This window comes from Hemitrygon akajei, chromosome 20 (assembly GCF_048418815.1).
Source record: "Hemitrygon akajei chromosome 20, sHemAka1.3, whole genome shotgun sequence".
NCBI lineage: Eukaryota > Metazoa > Chordata > Chondrichthyes > Myliobatiformes > Dasyatidae > Hemitrygon > Hemitrygon akajei.
In genome coordinates, this window is record NC_133143.1 from 41,632,294 (window position 1) to 41,651,712 (window position 19,419).

The following is a 19,419-nucleotide window of genomic DNA, read 5'->3' on the forward strand; positions in this document are numbered from 1 at the left end:
ATACAGATTTGTTACCATGCCAAAAGGTCCCCATTCAGTTATTATTTTGTTCCTTAGGTAATGAAACTTCTTTAAACAAACATTTTTAACATTATATGGCATGCCGGTGCTTCAAACAATGTCATGTTCTCTGTTCAATCTGCTAAACTCCTCACAATTTTCTGGTTGACATGCTGAAAATTAATTATTAATTTAAAAGATATTCCGTTAAGTTTATTAATGAATTAATTAGCCACAAATTAATCATTTTAAAAACTGCATTAATTTTAGCCCTTTTAGTTGGTTATTGGAGATAAGCTAAGAATGTTATTACACATATACAGCACTGTGAACTTTAATTAATTAAAATACCCACTCTGAGTAGCACCATTAAGGATTGGCAAAGTTTTGTCTGGATACTGTGTTGAAAATCTAATATCCTAATATTATGAAAGGTACAATAAAGTTTTAATGACAGAAGTTCATGAACTTTTCTCCCAGTTGGTATGTTCACACAATACTGGGTAAAGTGCTTTAGTCCAATATTACAATGGCATTGGCAGAAAAGATAGAATCTGTCTGATTAAAATTTGTCTATGGAATTATTTAGAAGATATAATTACAAATATGAATCTCAACATGGTTTCTAAAGTTGTTGGATGTACTGTTCTCCTGCAGGGATTTTCAGACTGTCAGCAATTCTCCTTAAAGTGATTTGCTAACAGAGGTAGAAACACCGAGTGATATTTAAAATCAGCCCAGAATTAGGCATTAACAATCAGGGTTCTCGGTGAGAAATCACAGGCAGAAGTCTGTGCCACACTTGCACCATGGTACTAGGGAGAGCTTTGACCAGAAAGATACTTCAAATTTTTTTTATTATCGGAAGTCAACATCAATATTTATAACTTGAACACAAATTTTTTTTTCTAGTGTTATGCTTAAAGGTGCCCTTAAATAAACATTTTGTAATACTTTTCAGGCCATTGTTGAGATACCCTTTTATTTCATAATATACATTATCATAAAATATTCTGAATTACATAAATGTAGAACATTCAAACCAGCATTATCATACCAATTAATGTTATTCAAATACCTAACATCAACACCTCATTTATTATCTTCCATTTATGGAGTATAATTACTTTCTTAGGCTTCTGAGAAGATTGGGCATGTCCATAAGGATTTTCTCAAACATTCACATTCCTGCTATAGGAAGTATCCTGATGGGCTGCTTCTCAGCCTGGAATGGCAACTGTTCTGCTCTTGATTGAGAGGGGGTAAACACTGCCCAGTCCAGCAGTGGCTTATCACTTCCTTCCATTCAGTCCACCTTCATGGAGCATTGCATCAAGAAGCCCAGTAGTATCATCAAGGATGCCTGCCACCTTGGTTATTCCTTTTCCTCTCTTCTACCTTCTGGGACAAGATATAGTAGCTTGAAAGCTTGGACATGCAGAACTAAGTAAGGCTTCTTCCCCATTGCCATTAAATCCTGAAATAATCAATTCTTTCACAGCCCCTTCCCAAAGGTGCGGCCATATTCATGGAGGGTTATGGAGGATTATGGGCTGTGTAGGAGGAAGGGCTGGATTGACTGTGCAGTAGGTTCATAAAGGTTGACACAACTTCGTGAGCCAACAGTCTCGTGCTGTGCTGTACTTTCTATATTCTATGTTGTTGTACTCTTAACTTTGTCTCTCTCAGTTATTCTGTTCATGTCACTTCAGCATTTCTGTTGGCTCTACTTCAAACTGCACTACAATCTCTGACCCATTCAGCTGTTTTGTGCTTGTTGTTGTTTATATTGTTGGATCCATTATCACCATGCTCACTGTTTACTCTGCGACTTCATATAAGCAAGAAAGGTCACTGCACCCTGGTGAACAGTCAGTGGCCACTTTAATAGGTACACCATGTCTAATCAGCCAATCACGTGGCAGCAATTCACCGCATACAAGCATGCAGGCATGGTCAAGAGGTTCAGTTGTTATTCAGACCAAACATCAGAATGGGGAAGAAATGTGACTTTGGCTGAGGAGTGATTGTTGGTGCCAGATGGGGTGGTTTGAGTATCTTAGAAACTGGTGATCCCTGGGATTTTCATGCACAACGTTCTCAGAGTTCAAATGTTCGAAGTTCAAAGTAAAATTTATTATCAGAGTATATACACATCTCCACATACAACCCTGATATTCATTTCATTTTTCCTGTGGGTATACTTTACAAATTTATAGAACAATGACTGTAAACAGGGTCAATGAATGACAAACTGTGCAAATGCAAATAAGATAAATAGTAGTAAATAACGAGTATGAAATAACATGAAAAGGAAGAGCATGAAATAACAAGTAAAGAGTCCTTAAACTGAGACCATCGGTTGTGGGAACACCAGCCAGTCACCACACATCTATCGAAGCTGCCAAGATTTCTGAAGACATGCTGAATCTCTGCAGACCCCTGAAGAAGTAAAGGCACTCTTATGCTTTCCTTGCACTTATATTTATATCATGGGTCCAGGACAGGTCCTCTGAGATAGTGACACCCAAAAAGTTAAGGTTATTGACCCTCTCCACCTCTGATCCTCTGATAATTACTGGCTCATAGAAGCTTTCTATCAGTTCCTTGGTCTTACTGACACTGAGTGAGAGATTGTTGTTATTACACTACTCAGACAAATTTCCAATCTCCCTCCTGTATGCTGATAAATTGCCACCTTTGATACGGCCCACAACAGTGATGCCATCAGCAGACTTGTATATGGTGTTGGAGCTGTGCTTAGCCACACAGTCAGAGGTGCAAAATGAGTAGAGCAGTAGACTAAGTACACATTCCTGTGCTGATGGAGATTATGGAGGAGATACTGTTGCCAAGTCAAACTGACTGGGGTTTGCAAGTGAGGAAATCCAGGATCCAATTGCACAAGACGGTATTGAGAGCCAGGTCTTGGAGTTTACTGATTAGTTTTGAGGGGATGATATTAAATGCTGAGCAATGTTTACAGATAATGTGGAATAAAGCAAAGGGGAACATCCGGTGAGCGACAGTTCTGTGGGCAAAAACACCTTGTTAACGAGAACTGTCAGAAGAGAATGGCCAGGTTGATTCAAGCTGACAGGAAGGCGACAGTAACTCAATTACGCTAGTGGTGTACAGAAGAGTTTCTCTGAATGCACAACACATTGTAACTTGAAATAGCACATACCTTGGCAAAATTCTATAGATGTGTGGTGGGAAGTGTGTTAACCTGCTGCATTACGACCGGGTATGGGAGCACCAATGCCTTTGAGCAGTAAATCCTACAAAAGATATTGAATTTGGCCCAGTACATCACGGGTAAAACCCTCCCAACCATAGAACAGATGTACATGAAATGTTGCGTAGAAAAGCAGCAACTATCATCAAAGATCTTCACCACCCAGACCATGCTCAGAGTTGCATGTATTCTGATAGTAAATTTTACTTAGCAACAGAAGACCAGAAACATACACTCAGTGGCCACTGTATTAGGTACAGAAGCTACCTAATAAACTGGCCACTGACTATATATGATAATAAATTACTCTGATCTAATTGAAAAGTAAATAGTCCATGGGGTTTCAACACTAATTTTAATAAACTTCTGTGGAATCGCAGGGGAGCCATGAAACAAATAGAGTTTATACAGTTTATTTTAAACAAACTACCTATTATTTACATCAGTTTTTAATTAAAATGATCACCATGCTCAGTACGTACTCCAGTCTCTGGGGTGCCCACTGTCCTCAGAAGACTCCTAGAAAGCCAATGGAAGTTATGCACTCTGTTTCCAAGAATACTCGGGCATGAATATAATTTACTGATCAGCCTCAAGAGCAGACTAATGAGGATGTGCTCGAATCAAACCGTCATCCCTCCCCATCTTTTCTGCCCACACTGAATTCCCAAAGATCAGGATCATGAGGCTGAAGTACAAACAGAAGTTAAGGAGCAGTCCTTTCAAAGACTCAAGACAGGGCCTGTTGCAAATGACAGGAAAATGCAAGGAATGCATTGAGTAAGAGGTTGTTGGTATGGCACTACTCGCACAGATCTCCCTCTTATATGTTAAGCCATAAGACCATAAGATATAGGAGCAGAATTAGGCCATTTGGCCCATTGAGTCTGTTCCACCATTTCATCATGACTGATCCATTTCCCTCTTAGCCCCAATCTCCTGTCTTCTCCATGTAACCCTTCATGCCCTGACTAATCAAGAATCTATCAATTCCTGCTTTAATTATATCCAATGACTTGTCCTCCACAGCTGCCTGAGGCCACAAAACCACAGCTTCACTACTCTCTGGCTAAAGAAATTCCTCCTCATCTCCATTCTAAGTGAATGTTCCTCTATTCTGAGTCTGTGCCCTCTGGTCCTAGACTCCCATACCATTGAAAACATCCTCTCCACATCCACTCTGTTGATAGGTTTCAAAGAGATCTCCCATATTTTTCCAAATTCCAGTGAGTACCGGCCCACTACGGTCCTCATATAGTAGCCTTTCATTCCCCGAATCATTCTCATGAACCTCCTCTGAATCCTCTCCAATGTCAGCACATGCTTTCTTAGTTAAGGGGCCAAAAACTGTTCACAATACTCCAAGTGATGCCTTATAAAGCCTCAAAATTACATCCTTGCCTTTATATTCTAGTTCTCTCGAAATGAATGCTAACATTGCATTTGCCTTGCTCGCCATCGACTCAATCTGCAAATTAGCCTAACTCCCAACTCCCTTTGCACCTCGGATTTTTGAACTTTCTTTCCATTTATTAGATAGTGTCTATTCCTATCACTATCACTACCGCAGCCCTCTTTGCTTCTCTTCCCTTCTGAGTGACATTGCCAGACTCAGTATCAGAGACCCGATCACTGTGGCTCCCTCCTGGTGATGCTGATTCATCACCACCCTTGATTCTGCCTATGATAGTGGTGTCATCAACAAACTTATATATGGCACTGGAGTTTGCTTAGCCACACAGTCACAGGTGTAAAGCTGACAGAACAGGGGGCTAAGCACACAGCCTTGTGGTGCACCAGTGCTGATGGAGATTGTGGAGATGTTGTTCCCAAAATGAGCTGACTGGGGTCTGCAAGTGAGGAAATCGAGGATCCAATTGCACAAAAAGGTATTGAGGCCAAGGTTTTGGAGTTTATTGATTAGTTTTGGTGGGGGTGGGGGTGGATGAGGTATTGAATGCTGAGCTGTAGTCAATAAAGAACATCCTGATGTATGTAGTTTTGCTGTCCAGATGTTCCAGGATTGAGTGAAGAGCCAAAGTGTTAACATCTGCTGTGGACCTGTTACTATAGTAGGCAAATTGGAGCGGATGTAATTCCATAGGTATTGGAGCAGAATAGAGGAAGGAACACCACCATTCAGAGCCAGAGATTCTTACATGTCCAAAAACCTAAAGAAAGAATAAATAGAAGGAGGTAGCTCTTGATAATTGTTTGTATCATACATGATAGGGCTATGTAGAAGAGTAAGTAAAAAAGGAAATGGATTATTGAATGTGTGAGAAAATTAAGTATGCAACATAAAAAGGAATACTGATATCTTTTAGAAGTACACAAAGGGTGAAAGGGGAGTAGAAGACGTAGAATTGATCGGGATGTGAAGTGAGACATTATTGTACAAGCTGAAGTGTTAAAATGTTTGCATGAAGTTTGTGCTGTCAATGCCATAGAAAAAGAGGCAGCCTTTCTGCAAGAATGTTAATAATTTAGTAGTGTGTTAATAAATGAGGTTCAGCATAAATTTGCTAAAAGCAAGTTGTTCTCTTTTGATTATGTAATGGAGATGATTATAAACCCTAGTATGACTCATATATTGTACAGTATCTAGACTATCACTGTGAAAGTTCTTGAGCAGAACATAATAGAAAGTACCATAGCATATATTTATTAGCAAAAGTGAATTCCATTCAGTTAAATGAGCAATAAGAACGTGGATCTGAAACTGTCTAGAACAGAGGGCAGAATGCAGTGGTGAATGTTGTTTATCCGTCTGCAATAATCAATTGGGTGTTCTATGCTCTGCTGATCTCTTAGCAGAGTGAGCTGCAGCATATGTTTTAAAGTTTGTGGATTTTGTGAAGGAACACAGCTTAGAGCTGTAAACTGAAATTTATGATGAGAATTAACTGAGCTATGATACTTCCTGTGAAATTTGAATAACAGCTTATTCATGTGACAGGAAGAAAATTACTACAATAAAAGATGCATTTGTATTTTCTTGACATATTTTAATGAAGAAAAATCAATTCAGATCAGAACAAAGTCTAAATTTAGACAGTGGTGTCAATAATGTTTCACATAAGTGTCATGTAAAATAAATGAGTCAGCAACACAGTGAAAGGGAATTTTCCCTGTCACTAATGTGGCAGAGCACTGTGCTTTGTTCAAGGCTCCCTTGTCAAAATGTCTTAAGTATACATCGGGAAATGATTTACAACCAATAGAGATACAGAAAGCTGTCAGCAAATTCTTGCAAGTGGTCTTTGTTCTGTTAGCTATGTCACTTAATCCGATTAAGATCATAAGACGCAGGAACAAAACTAGGCCATTCAGCCCATCGAGTCTGTTCCAATGTACAAACAAGTGTTTATCTGGCTAACTAGATATAATAGTAAAGTGAACTGGCAGGGAAAGGATGACTTGACCAAAGTGGTTAGTGGTACTGGAAGCCAAAAGGGAAGGTGGGACATTACTTCTATTCAACCTCCAGTTGTTGTACCTGCATAACCCAACACAGTCTCTCAACATCTTCCATCGTAGATGTTTTTTAAAAAAAAGAGCAGCCCCTTTGAATGGAAAATTTGTGGAGATACTAGCATGTTACATAGAATATGTAGAATCAGAGGGATATGTTGCACAGTTATCCATGCAATTTGTTTCATGGTGCTAGTGTTTAGCTCAAAAATACCACTGGTAGACATGTAGTTCATATCATATTGCTGCTCTGCACCATGCACAAGAATCTTACCAATGTTATGAGTCACATATTCAAGGGAATAAACTTTAAACAAACTTTAATCTGGGTTCAGAAGATTATGGGGAAATAATCTTTCCAGAATGTGCAAGAAACCAATCAGGACCATGATTGAATATTCCTCACTGACCTAGACAAGTACAGCTGTAATCCAGAAAATATCAAAAACACAGCTCCAACACTTAACCACCACCACCTTAAACGTTTGTTCTCCCTACCATCAGTACACTGCACCCACATGATATACTTTTGACAAAATATACAGAACTTGCATTGAAAAAACTTGCAAAACTGAGACCCTCCCATCTGGAAGAACAAGGGCAGCAAGTGTGTGGGAACAGCACTACCTGCAGAATGCTCCTCTTGTCACACAACTTCTGGAATAAGTCGTATGTTACTAGTTCTTCACTGTCAGGGGTTCACAACCTCCCAAGACATCTCTGGAACTCTAGCTGAACTGCAACCAAGTAACCCGTGTCTTAATCAAGCTTACAATGAGTTAAGAGTTTCCAGATGCCATTGTAAGCCATCTTTTTATCACTGTATGTTTTCACTCAGGGTAAAGGAAGTTAAAAAATTTGGAAGAATTCAGAAGGCAATATATTCAAGGTTGTAAATCAACAGGAAGACTTTGAGAGGGCAACAAAGGCCCAAGAGGACATTATATCTTAAGCAATAAAATGATCAATAGATCAATAGAATTAGAAAAAAAAATCAATTTTAAAGAGTCACAATAGCTATGCTGTTCTTACTTAAATGTAGTTTTTATTTGTGCTTTATCAGTGGGTAAGAATGAAATGCAAGGAACACCAGAAAAATATGTCATTTACAAAGGAATTCTGAATATGGCCCTGAGGTTGGATAGGCTAGGTTCATTCTCACTGGAATGTTGGAGGCTGAGGGGTGATCTTATTAAGATGTACAAAATTAGGATGGCATTGCTAGGGTAGATAGTTAAGAGTCTTTTTCAGAACTCGGAACTGGAGGGCGCTGGTCTAAGCTAAGCAGAGAGAAATATAAGGTGAGAGTTACATTTTTCACATATTGGATGGTGCTTACCTGGGAAGAGCTGCCACAGGAGGTGGGAAAGAAGGAAGCAATTGCGATATTTGAAAGGCATATGGACATGCACTTGGATAGGAAAGGCAAAGAGTAATATGCACCTAATGCAGGCAAGTGGGATTATTGTAGATAAGCAGGGCAGTTGGCATAGATAAGGAGGGCAAAAAGGGCCCATGTCTATGCTGTATAGTTTTTACTATTTATTGAGATACAGCGCAAAATAGGCCCTTCGAGTCATGCCACCCAGCAATCCCCCGATTTAATCCTAGCCTAATCACAGGACTATTTGTGATTCTATAAAAATGCATATTGTCTAAATGGTGAGACATTAGGAACCTCTGACCCAAGACCACTCAAAAGTGACAATACAGCATTTGGGATAGTGTTGTGAAGCCCAGGACTGTGAAGTTGTGTGTTTGTCTGTGAACGTACATTCTTTACAAAGTATTGCATTAAAATCAGTCATACGTTTATAGAGTTTCACTTGTAAGATATTTTTTATTTTAAAAGTTTATTGATAGAATACTATAAATAAAATCATTTGTAGTTCTACCACTCTATAAATATTATACATTGCAGAACAGTTTGAAATGCATGGAAATGCACCAGTAAATAAATCTTAATAAAATGTGAGTGGCTATATACGCAGAGCAAGTGGCCCACCCTATCCATCGATCACTTTTGCGTTCCTCCTTCTTGCCCTGGACAAGCCATTTGGACTGTAGCAACATAGTTTCTGGAAGCTGATTTTGTTACCAAAACAATTCTTTAATGTGCTTTTGTCTCCTTTGCTGCTAGGAATTCTTCGCTCACACATTTCTTGACTGAAAGGTGCACTCACACACTTTGTTTATGCTTCCATCAGAAATATATCGCATTAGAAAAGTCTGATGTTACATTTCACAACATACCTATATTTTGAGAGATGCAAAAGAAATTCAGCTTACAAAAGATTAAAACATCATGTTTACAGGACTTGGAATAGATGTTTGTAACACAAAGTTGACAAATTTCCAAAAACTGCAATCTAAAGTGAATATATACAAATATTTTACAGATCTCTCACTTATTGAAAGGGGAAGTTTAGAGAGCAATAAAATAAACTATGAGATAAAAGCACATGGACACTGTGATGTTTGTCTGAACTTACTCTCTTCATTATTTACATAGATGCATTTTAATATATTTAAATTAGGTGGGATAATACCTAAAACAAAAAGCAGCAGGAAATTCTAATCAAGCATTTTAAGCATTCATTTATTACCACCCCACAGTATTTGATTAAGTATGGAGAGGTACTCCTGAGATTAAAATACTTGCCTCATGTATAGAGTGACCTTTTAGTCCAGAAGTGTTTCTTAAAGGCTTTAATTTCAATATCAAAATACAAATGCAGGTGAGACATTATTACACTCACCCTCACCCCATCTAAAAGCAGCCATGTGCATCATTTGAGGAACTACATTCTGGCTGTGAGATCCAACAAGGGTTTTCCCTCTCACTAACAAAACTTCAGGTATTTTTGAATAGTCTAGCCGATTAATTTACACCAAAGTTACTTAAATTCCGGCCCAGTGTCATTACACTTTACGTAAACAAAATAGAAAAATCAAACGGCTAAGAAATAAGAATATACGCACATTCACAATAATTATACTTCAGGACTCATAATATTGCATTCAAATATCACTAATCATATTTTGTTTTAATATTTTCACAAATGGTAATCACATTAAAATGCAAATAAAGCAACTTCATTACATTTCCTTAACTAAATAACTGAGAAGGAAGAAAACTAATTCTTCCTAGAGCAAACTGGCATTGTTAACCCAAACTCTGCTTCATGTACTTAATAAAGATCAGTTGTGCTGTAAATAAATAGCACAGAAGCAAAGTACACCAATTCCAACTAAACTTAGGAAGCAGCATGCGACACAAGCTGGCCCAATGTATTAAACATTAAATGGGTTTGGTGTATGGGTATCACATCCAATCCATTGAGTTTGCCCTTCACAGAAGTCCACTTTGTTGCTTTGCATTAGGTTAGCACAACCCCTACAGGGTCAGTTTTCAACTACTGGAATCCAGCAATAATTTTGTAGATGCTTAATTTCTTTCATTTGTAATGGAGCAGGGATGAAGGTTGTTTGGGTGAAGGTTAAAACGTGAGAAAATGTTCAGAAATGTAACATTACATTTGCTTAATATGCATCCCTGGACATGATGGATTTATTTTGTATGAAATAAATGATAACTACCTGGCTACAATACTTTCAGGGTATCTACATGCTAACCAGCCTATTTACGTGGTCCCTATGATCAAAATCAAAGTGAAGTATTTCAGATCTCTGTAATACTGTTGTATTTATCAATTACATTTACTCATCAAATGAACAGTCACAAATAGGCTTAATCTGTGCACAGGTCAGTTTCCTCTTGATCAAACAGTAGATCTCTATTTAATCTTTACTTTTATTCATATTTTGCTAGCATCACAACCCTGTAGACATACAAAAATATCACCGCAGCAAAATAATTTTCTGACCTTTTAAAACAAGAAAAAATATGGGGGCTCTGAAAACTGCTCACTTCTTCCTTGATGCTCTTTAAAAGTCTTTTAAACAGAAGAATCTGTATCAATCAGTTGAAAAGAGATCCCCTGCAGAGGGCAGGGGGGCCAAGCCACCTGTCACATTGGGAAGCTGAGACAGATCTGGTAGGCTTTGGATATGAGATTTAAGCTCCTTCCGCACTTGAGTCACCTTGGCCAGTTTGCGCTTGTACTCCTGTAAAACACAGAAAGTTGCAAGTGGTCATTCAATGGAAGTATTTGCATTTTGTTAGTTAGGTTGAATCTCCTGACCAAAAAGGGCCAGGGATGGAAAATAAAACATTTCGGAGCAAGTGTTCACATACCATCAAATCATCGCTGGCAATGTCTCTAGCTTGAATAAAAATTATCAACAAAAATGTTAAGTTGGCCCTAACCAACCACCAAGCTAGAGAAAATCTTGCAGTAGAGGACTGACCCTACACCCAGTAGATTAAAGAACTCACACTACATAGGATCTATCACATTGCCACGACATGCCATAGTATATGGCAGCAATGGTGACAGGAATTGTAGTCACCATTCTTTTGCTATGGATAGCATTAAGCCAAATGACCAATTACAATCTTTGCTAAAGATTAACTGCTTGCAAGGATGCTGGAAGTGCCTGCTCTTTCCTGTGCCAAAGCAACAGAATGTGTTATATTTTATTTTAATAGATTAGTTTAAAATCCCCTAAAATGTGACTCTTTCTGCAAAGTAGCACTCCTTCATAACACGTTACTTGGCCCAGATCTGTAGTAGGCCCTTCATGAACAGCATTCTTATTCAGATGCACAAGCTCTTCCACTGGCATTACCAACATCAGATCTAGGTTGCTACTGGCAACAGTAAAGGGATGCCCCCATATAGACTAATCCAAAGGCAAATAAATAGCAGTCTAATCTACATGAAATAAAAAAATTATCATAAATATTGCATTTGAGCTTGCAACCCCATATTCGAGGACATCTTTAAAAGATGGTGCCTTAAGAAGGTGGCTTCCATCATTAAAGTCTCTCACCATCTGGGACATGCCCTCTTCTCACTACTAGCAACAGGGCGGAAGTATAGGAGCCTGAAGGCTCATACCCAGCGTATCAAGAACAGCTTCTTCCCATCTGCCATTAGATTTCTGAACAGTCTATGAATACTACAACAATATTCTTCTTTTGCACTATACTTATTTTTGCGACTTTCTATATACTTTTCTATGTCTTGTTCTCCACTGCTGTCAGTCAACACACAAATTTCACGGCATATGTCAATGATAATAAACCTGATTCTGAGAGTTGAGTAGACTGTTCTGTGACCAATGAATACACCACACCAAAATAAAAGTGGTATGCATAAATGGCTCTTTCATATCAAATAAATGCTTGGGACAGTGGGAAGTGGGAAGAGAGGATCCAGAAACAAAAGTGTTTGCATTTCCTCTATCTGCTTTATGATAGGATACTTGAAGAATGGACCAGTGTTGCAGATAGAATGATACCTTTAAAAATGCTAAAATGGGAGGTGTCAGGATCATTGTAGATATACTGCATTGATGGAAGATAATTCCTAATCTGAATGCTAGTTAGCTGGAATGAGAATAAGACAAATTGCTCCCATAAAAGTATAAAATATTAAAGATTCTAGCTACAGGAGATTAAAAGTAAATTCATTAAAACTGTATGCAGCACACACAAAATGCTGGAGGAACTCAGTAGGCCAGGCAGCATCAAATGTGTGTGTGTGTGTTGCTTGGATTAATGGCATCTGCAGATTTTCTTTTCTTTGTCATTAAATCTGCATTATGCTTTCCTAATAGAGTTAAATAATCCGGTAGACCTTTGAATGAAAACTTTGCTTTCTAGACTTTCCTTTACAATCCGATCCATGAGCAAAGTGATTCCTAATTCTACTTATTAAATCATCTGTATTCTTTCTATTTTATACCATACTAATTTACTGAAAAAAAGTCCTAGTATATTATATACAGAAGTGGCTCTGTGAAGCAGGTGATATCTGGATTCCATACCAAGAAGAAAGTATATGTCTCCTAACTGGACTTCACCTATCAATATCAACTTTAAACACATCTTTTGATCATCATTTGTCTTTACTGATTAATGGAGCCTTATAGGCATTTAGGCTCCAGTTTCTAACTTACAACTTAGTTTGAAACCTAGTGTCTGTTTTCAAAACTGAAGCTAATGTGAAATTTGATGCAGCATGAAACCCCAGCATGTTGAAAAGAGGGTCCTTTGACAAAATACAATAGTGCTCATTTGGCAGAAGGTGATAAAAGAAAAAGATTTAACCAAGGTAGTTCAATTGTCTTGTTTCAGCAGACAATTGCCATTGCTTCCATTGTTACTAACATCAATACTTCACCCAGAATTTTTGTGATGCTACTAAAACTTAATGTCATAATATTCACATAGGCAGAAATAAACAAACGGCTCAGACGTGGAAGCATCTTTCTGAAATATTAAATTTTTAAGTGGTAAGGCAACTTCTTCGAAATTTCCCTACAATCCTGTTGCGTTAATAATTGATCCTACTTGTCATTTGGCATATGCATTTCTAAGAAAACTAAGTGGTTAATATTTAAATTGTAAGCTTAATATACAACCACGTTAGTAGAAATATCTGACTATTTGACAAAATCACAGACAGCAGGGAGGGCAGGAAATTAGACCTCTTTGCAGCTATTTTTCTGAGTGGAAGATGTAGACAGGTTCAGTTAATGGAGGCAGAATTTTATTTACAGATACAGGACGGTATCATGCCTTTTCAGCCCAGTGAGACTGTGCTGCCCAATTACACCCATGAGACCAATTATTAATCAGTACTTCTTTGGAATGTTTGCAGGAAATGGTGTACCCAGAGGAACCCACAGTCATGGGAAGTAGCTCTGGGACAGCTTCTTCCACCAGGCCATCAGGCTGCTTAATTCATGCTGACGCAACTGTATTTCTATGTTATATTAATTATCCTGTTGTACATAATCTTTATTATAAATTACTATAATTGCACATTTAGACAGAGACGTAACGTAAAGATTTTTACTCTTCATGTACAGTGGCATGCAAAAGTTTGGGCACCCCGGTCAAAATTTCTGTTGCTGTGAATAGCTAAGCAAGTAAAAGATGGCCTGATTTCCAAAAGGCATAAAGATGACACATTTCTTTAATATTTTAAGCAAGATTACTTTTTTATTTCCATCTTTTACAGTTTCAAAATAATAAAAAAGGGCCCGAAGCAAAAGTCTGGGCACCCTGCCTGGTCAGTACTTAGTAACACCCCCTTTGGCAAGTATCACAGCTTGTAAACGCTTTTTGTAGCCAGCTAAGAGTCATTCAATTCTTGTTTGGGGGATTTTCACCCATTCTTCCTTGCAAAAGGCTTCTAGTTCTGTGAGATTCTTGGGCCGTCTCGCATGCACTGCTCTTTTGAGGTCTATCCACAGATTTTCGATGACCAGTCAGGCGACTGTGAGGGCCATGGCAAAACCTTCAGCTTGTGCCTCTTGAGGTAGTCCATTGTGGATTTTGAGGTGTGTTTAGGATCATTATCCTGTTGTAGAAGCCATCTTTTTATCTTCAGCTTTTTTTTTTTTTACAGACGGTGTGATGTTCGCTTCCAGAATTTGCTGGTATTTAATTGAATTCATTCTTCCCTCTACGAGTGAAATGATCCCAGTGCCACTGGCACTGCCCAAAGCATGATCGATCCACCCCCATGCAGTTGGAGAGGTGTTCTTTTCATGAAATTCTGCAGCCTTCTTTCTCCAAACATACCTTTGCTCATCGCAGCCAAAAAGTTCTATTTTAACTTCATCAGTCCACAGGACTTGTTTCCAAAATGCATCAGGCTTGTTTAGATTTTCCTTTGCAGACTTCTGACACTGAATTTGGTGGTGAGGACACAGGAAAGGTTTTCTTCTGATGACTCTTCCATGAAGGTCATATTTGTGCAGGTGTTGCTGCATAGTAGAACAGTGCACCACCACCCCAGAGTCTGCTAAATCTTCCTGAAGGTCTTTTGCAGTCAAACGGGGGTTTTGATTTGCCTTTCTAGCAATCCTACGAGCAGTTCTCTTGAAAAGTTTTCTTGGTCTTCCAGACCTCAACTTGACCTCCACCGTTCCTGTTAACTGCCATTTTTTAATTACCTTACGAACTGAGGAAACGGCTACCTAAAAACATTTTGCTATCTTGTTATAGCCTTCTCCTGCTTTGTGGGCATCATTTATTTTAATTTTCAGAGTGCTAGGCAGCTGCTTAGATGAGCCCATGGCTGCTGATTGTTGGGACAAGGTTTGAAGAGTGAGGGTTTGAGGTAATTTGCATCACCTGGCCTTTCCTAATGATGACTGTGAACAAGCCATAGCCCTAACAAGCTAATTAAGGTCTGAGAACTTGGTAAAAGTTATTTGAGAGCTCAAATCTCTTGGGGTGCCAAAACTTTTGCATGGTGTCCCTTTCCTTTTTTTTCCACTCTAAAATTGTACAAAACAAAAATAATACACTCATCTTGCTTAAAATGTTGAAAAGAATGTTTCATCTTTAACTTCATGACTTTTGGAGATCTGTTCATCTTCTACTCACTTAACTATTCACAGTAACAGAAATTTTGACCAGGGGTGCCCAAACGTTTGCATGCCACTGTATATGAAAGATGCAAGTAATAAAGTAAATTCAATTCACAAATATATAAACTCCTTAGACAGCAGCAGGAATTATACATAGGTTGTTGGGACTGTAATACAATTACACTAACCCCTATGTTACTGTGCTGTCCCAAATTATTTTTATAAATTCCATTAAACATAAAGGAGAGAATAGCAAGCTTAGATCAGTCAACTGTGGTCATCAGCCTTTTATAATCTTTAGGCTCCTTGAACATGTTGTAAGGAACCTCGTACATCACCCCTCTCCCAACGTGATCAATGACTAAGATTTGATGTGCACAAGCCTTGACCATTGTGTGCAGTTTGACAGTCCTCATCAACAGTTGTTAACAACAATAAAAAAGGTATATTTTATGCTTACATGAATGCACCTTGTGCAATTGCATTAAGGTAAGCTCAAGATTATTTTGTGCAGTATACAACACTATAAGCTACAGGCAACTCTTCCCCTCCAAATTTTAAAGCCCCTATCACCTGGCCCAGATCCTTATTGATAACAGTTGATGGTCAACACTTTCTTCTAAGCAGCATGCAACTGTAGCTTAAGAGTTAGGTTTCTCATTGCCTAGTAGTTCCAATTTTGCAGAAGATGCCAAAATCAGCAAATGGTCAACTGGAGAAACATGATCAGGAGTACAGAGAAACCAATTCAGAACGTTCTCGAAAGCTCTATTTATTGTGAAACTTCCCTAGCAACCAGTGGGAATCTCTGGCTTTTATCTGTTCAATATTAAGAACATTAAGGACAGCATTAGAACCTTAAATGCCTTCACTGGAAGCACAAAATAAACTGTGTGAAAACAGTAAGTATGCACCATCTCCCATACAACTCACCTACCCAATTAAACACTTTCATTGTGCTTGTGGCCGAGTCTCTAGACCCCACCTTTGCTTCAACAACCATCTCAGGACTGAAGAAGAAGCAAATCATCCTCAATCCTAAGGAATGCCCAAGAAAGTAAGATGCAACTTTACAAAACACTAGTCAGGCCACCAGTTCTAATCACAACATTATTGGAAGGATATGGCTGCTTTAGACAGGATGCACGAGAGATTCATCACAAAATTAAGTGGATTGGAACATGATAATTATAAGGAGAGATTGGATAGCCTGCATTTCTTTTCCCTGGAGTTGAGGGGGATGAGGGGTGATCTGATAGATTTGGAATTATGACAGGCACAGATAGGGTAGGTAGCAAGATCTTTTTCCCATTGTTAAAGTATCAAAAATAAGCTTATCATGTGAGGACAGAGTTTTAAAGGGGATAAGAAGGGCAAGCTTTCTTTATGTATTAAATTTCTGCCAACTATTTCCTACCATCTTTAAAACTACATCTTCCAAAGCCCCTAGTTGCCTTTCTCTCTGCTTAAGTTGCTCTCTTAAAGTGTTCACCCCTGTTCTCTCCATGTACCCAATCTAATCCTGTTTCCTGTCTACTTATTTCCATCTAGGCTCCATTCACTCAGTTGTCACCTTTTGATATCTTCTCCACTGATATCCAATCCCAAGAAATATTACTGATTAAGGTCAATCTCTATCCTCTTTCTCCTATTTTTCCACTTTTCAGAACTCCTAGGATTTCATCCTTCCATTAACTTTGAGGCATCCTGTTCTCTGAAACCTCATTTCTTTCCCCAGCTCTCAATTTCACCATTTGCTGATTTTAGTCCCATCTTTCTTCTGGTAGCAGCCAACCATTGCTTTCTACCACTCTGTGCTGCAAATCCCAATTCCTGTTCACCATTCAACTCTACATAGGATCTCTTCCCTTCTCATCTTTTCCTTTTCCTACTTGGTATCTTTGATGGTATTCTTTCAACTCAGTCCAGCAACCTGTGACACCACAATGGTGACATTAAGGCAAAGTGTCAACTGCAGCACAATCTGGTAATGTTACAGAGCAAGGGTTCACTGGTACATCACGAATTATTCAGAGGTTTTGAGTCTGGTAGTAATCCAAACAGATTTGTCCCTGGACAGCTCTGGGAAATCCAGGACTGGCACCATTTGCCTATCATGCAGAAATTGTACATACAAATTACAATTAGGTCTTGCACTTAAGATGCATTCTAATTAACATTTTGAAACAGACCATCTTGTTTTGGAGAGCGTGTTCAGCATCTATTTTAGCATCCTAGTGAAAACTCAATCAGACAGGTCTCAGATTAAAAAAAATGATAACTTTTTTCCCCTCAGCATTTGTTTTGCAGGTGAATAGAAGACTGTTAACAGTGAGAACTTACATTAGGTAAAACAAATTTTATCTGCACGAGGCACTTCCCCCCATCATGCTGACTTCCATAAATTCAGAATAGATTTTAAGTTCCAGCAAGGTACTTTTCCCCCCAATCAAAAATCTGGCACAAAGGCAGAGAATCATAAAAAAAAACACAGGGAAACATTTAATCCAGATGCTACTAGTTTGAAGGTCCAATGTACACGACTGGAAAAAGCTGCAGAGTGTTGTAAACTCAGCTAGTTCAATCATGACACTAGCCTCCCCACTATCAAAAGGTGTTACCTCACGCAATATCCATTATGAAGGACCCTCGCCTCCCAGAACATGCCCTCTTCTCAGTGCTACCATCAAGAAGGAAGTATAGGATCCTAAAGACACACCCTCAACATTTTAGGAACAGCTTCATCCTCTCCGTCATTAGATTTCTGAATGGTCCATGAACACTGCCTAAATTTTCTCTCTTTTTGCACTGTTTATTTTGTCCACATATGATTATTACAACTTTCTATGTATCGCACCATACTACTGCTGCAGAACACCAATTTCATGACCTATGTCAGCGATAAATCTGATTCTAATTCTTCAATATTTTGATTACATGGTTCACAAGAAGCAGTTGTCTTGGAGAAAGTGATGTGTTTCTAGAATTTAGAGCCAAGTTCAATCAACTTATAAGGTGGGAAAACATGCTGTCTGACAAGATACAACACTCGAGGTGCATGTCTTGGGATCTCTTCAGAAGTACAGTGCACAGTTGAGGCATTGTGACAGCAACAAAAAACATAGTTAACTGAAAAAACCTTCAGTAAATTGGAACCAACCTTTATCTTACATTTACATAAATGAATCTTCATGTCAGTGCAATTATACTCTAAAATATATTGCCAGATAGAGTAGTTACTGGGTTTGTGAATGAATAAATTGCAAAGGTATGAAATGATTTTAAGAAGCAACCCTAATTACTTCAGACTTTGAAAAACATCTGTGCAATTAAATTTCATCACTTCAGTAGAGGCTAATCATACATTTGATAAAGCAACAAAAGCAGCACGAAATTACAGGTATATCATGTCCAAATTATTTTTCAGTAAGATTAAATATACAATTCTCAGAGCAGAGGATCATTTTGAATATCAATTTGATTATATTCTTAATGGCAAAAATACAGTAAAGGCATTCTTACATGGTGATTATGTATTGGTCAGCTTCAATGAGAGTAGAATGATTGGGTAAGTGAAATATAAAAATATCAGGAGGTGCTAAAAATACACCATAAAATTGAAAATGTTGGAAGAATATCAGCTCATCAGGCAACAGGTGTAAAAGAGTGAGAATAATTACCTGCTACTTTCCCTCATAAATTGTGATCATAATTATTTTGCTGGAATACCAACAAAATAAATTAGAAAAAATTAAACAATAAAGGGATTGGAGGGGGAGGGAAGCTCAACCCATCATGGGGTATTAGAAATTTTTAGTTTGTCTTTTAGTTCTACTATCAGGAACTGTGATTTAATCAACAATAGTATTAAATATTGTATCATAAGATTTTCAAAAGAAACATCAAAAACAATAATGCAATCAACATTATTCTGCAACAAATCTCTCTGTAATAAAATTGCATAGTGTCTGTTGATGTTAAGAAACTCACTCAAGTTACGAGTGTTTCATTGGTGAACTGTCATACTAGGGCACTATCTCAGTGCATTAAACAAGTTTCGAAAGTTTTGCAAATGGAAGTAATTTTTCACAATTTTGCAGGAATTCATACAGAGGCTGGGGATTTTTATTTCTCTTCTGTTCCTTTCATCAGTGTGGCTGGTAATTAAAACCACGGTGGAATTATAATAAATT

General features: G+C 38.1%; 1 protein-coding gene across 3 annotated transcripts in view; it reads right to left on the reverse strand.

Moving 5' to 3' along the window:
- Positions 1-8,532: 8,532 nt before the first annotated feature.
- LOC140713755 (regulation of nuclear pre-mRNA domain-containing protein 1A-like) overlaps positions 8,533-19,419 on the reverse strand; it is a 69,007-nt gene continuing 58,120 nt past the window's right edge. Inside the window, exons 7-8 of one of the 3 annotated variants that reach the window (XR_012095725.1) lie at positions 10,600-10,840; positions 8,533-8,965 (exon numbers count right to left, since the gene is read on the reverse strand). Coding sequence is in view for 2 of the 3 variants with exons in the window: in XM_073024239.1 (XP_072880340.1) it covers positions 10,691-10,840 (150 nt within the window). In the remaining variant the exon portion in view is untranslated. Of the gene's footprint in view, positions 10,841-19,419 lie in introns of all 3 variants that reach the window. The other 2 variants (XM_073024239.1, XM_073024238.1) reach the window with 2 other exon arrangements.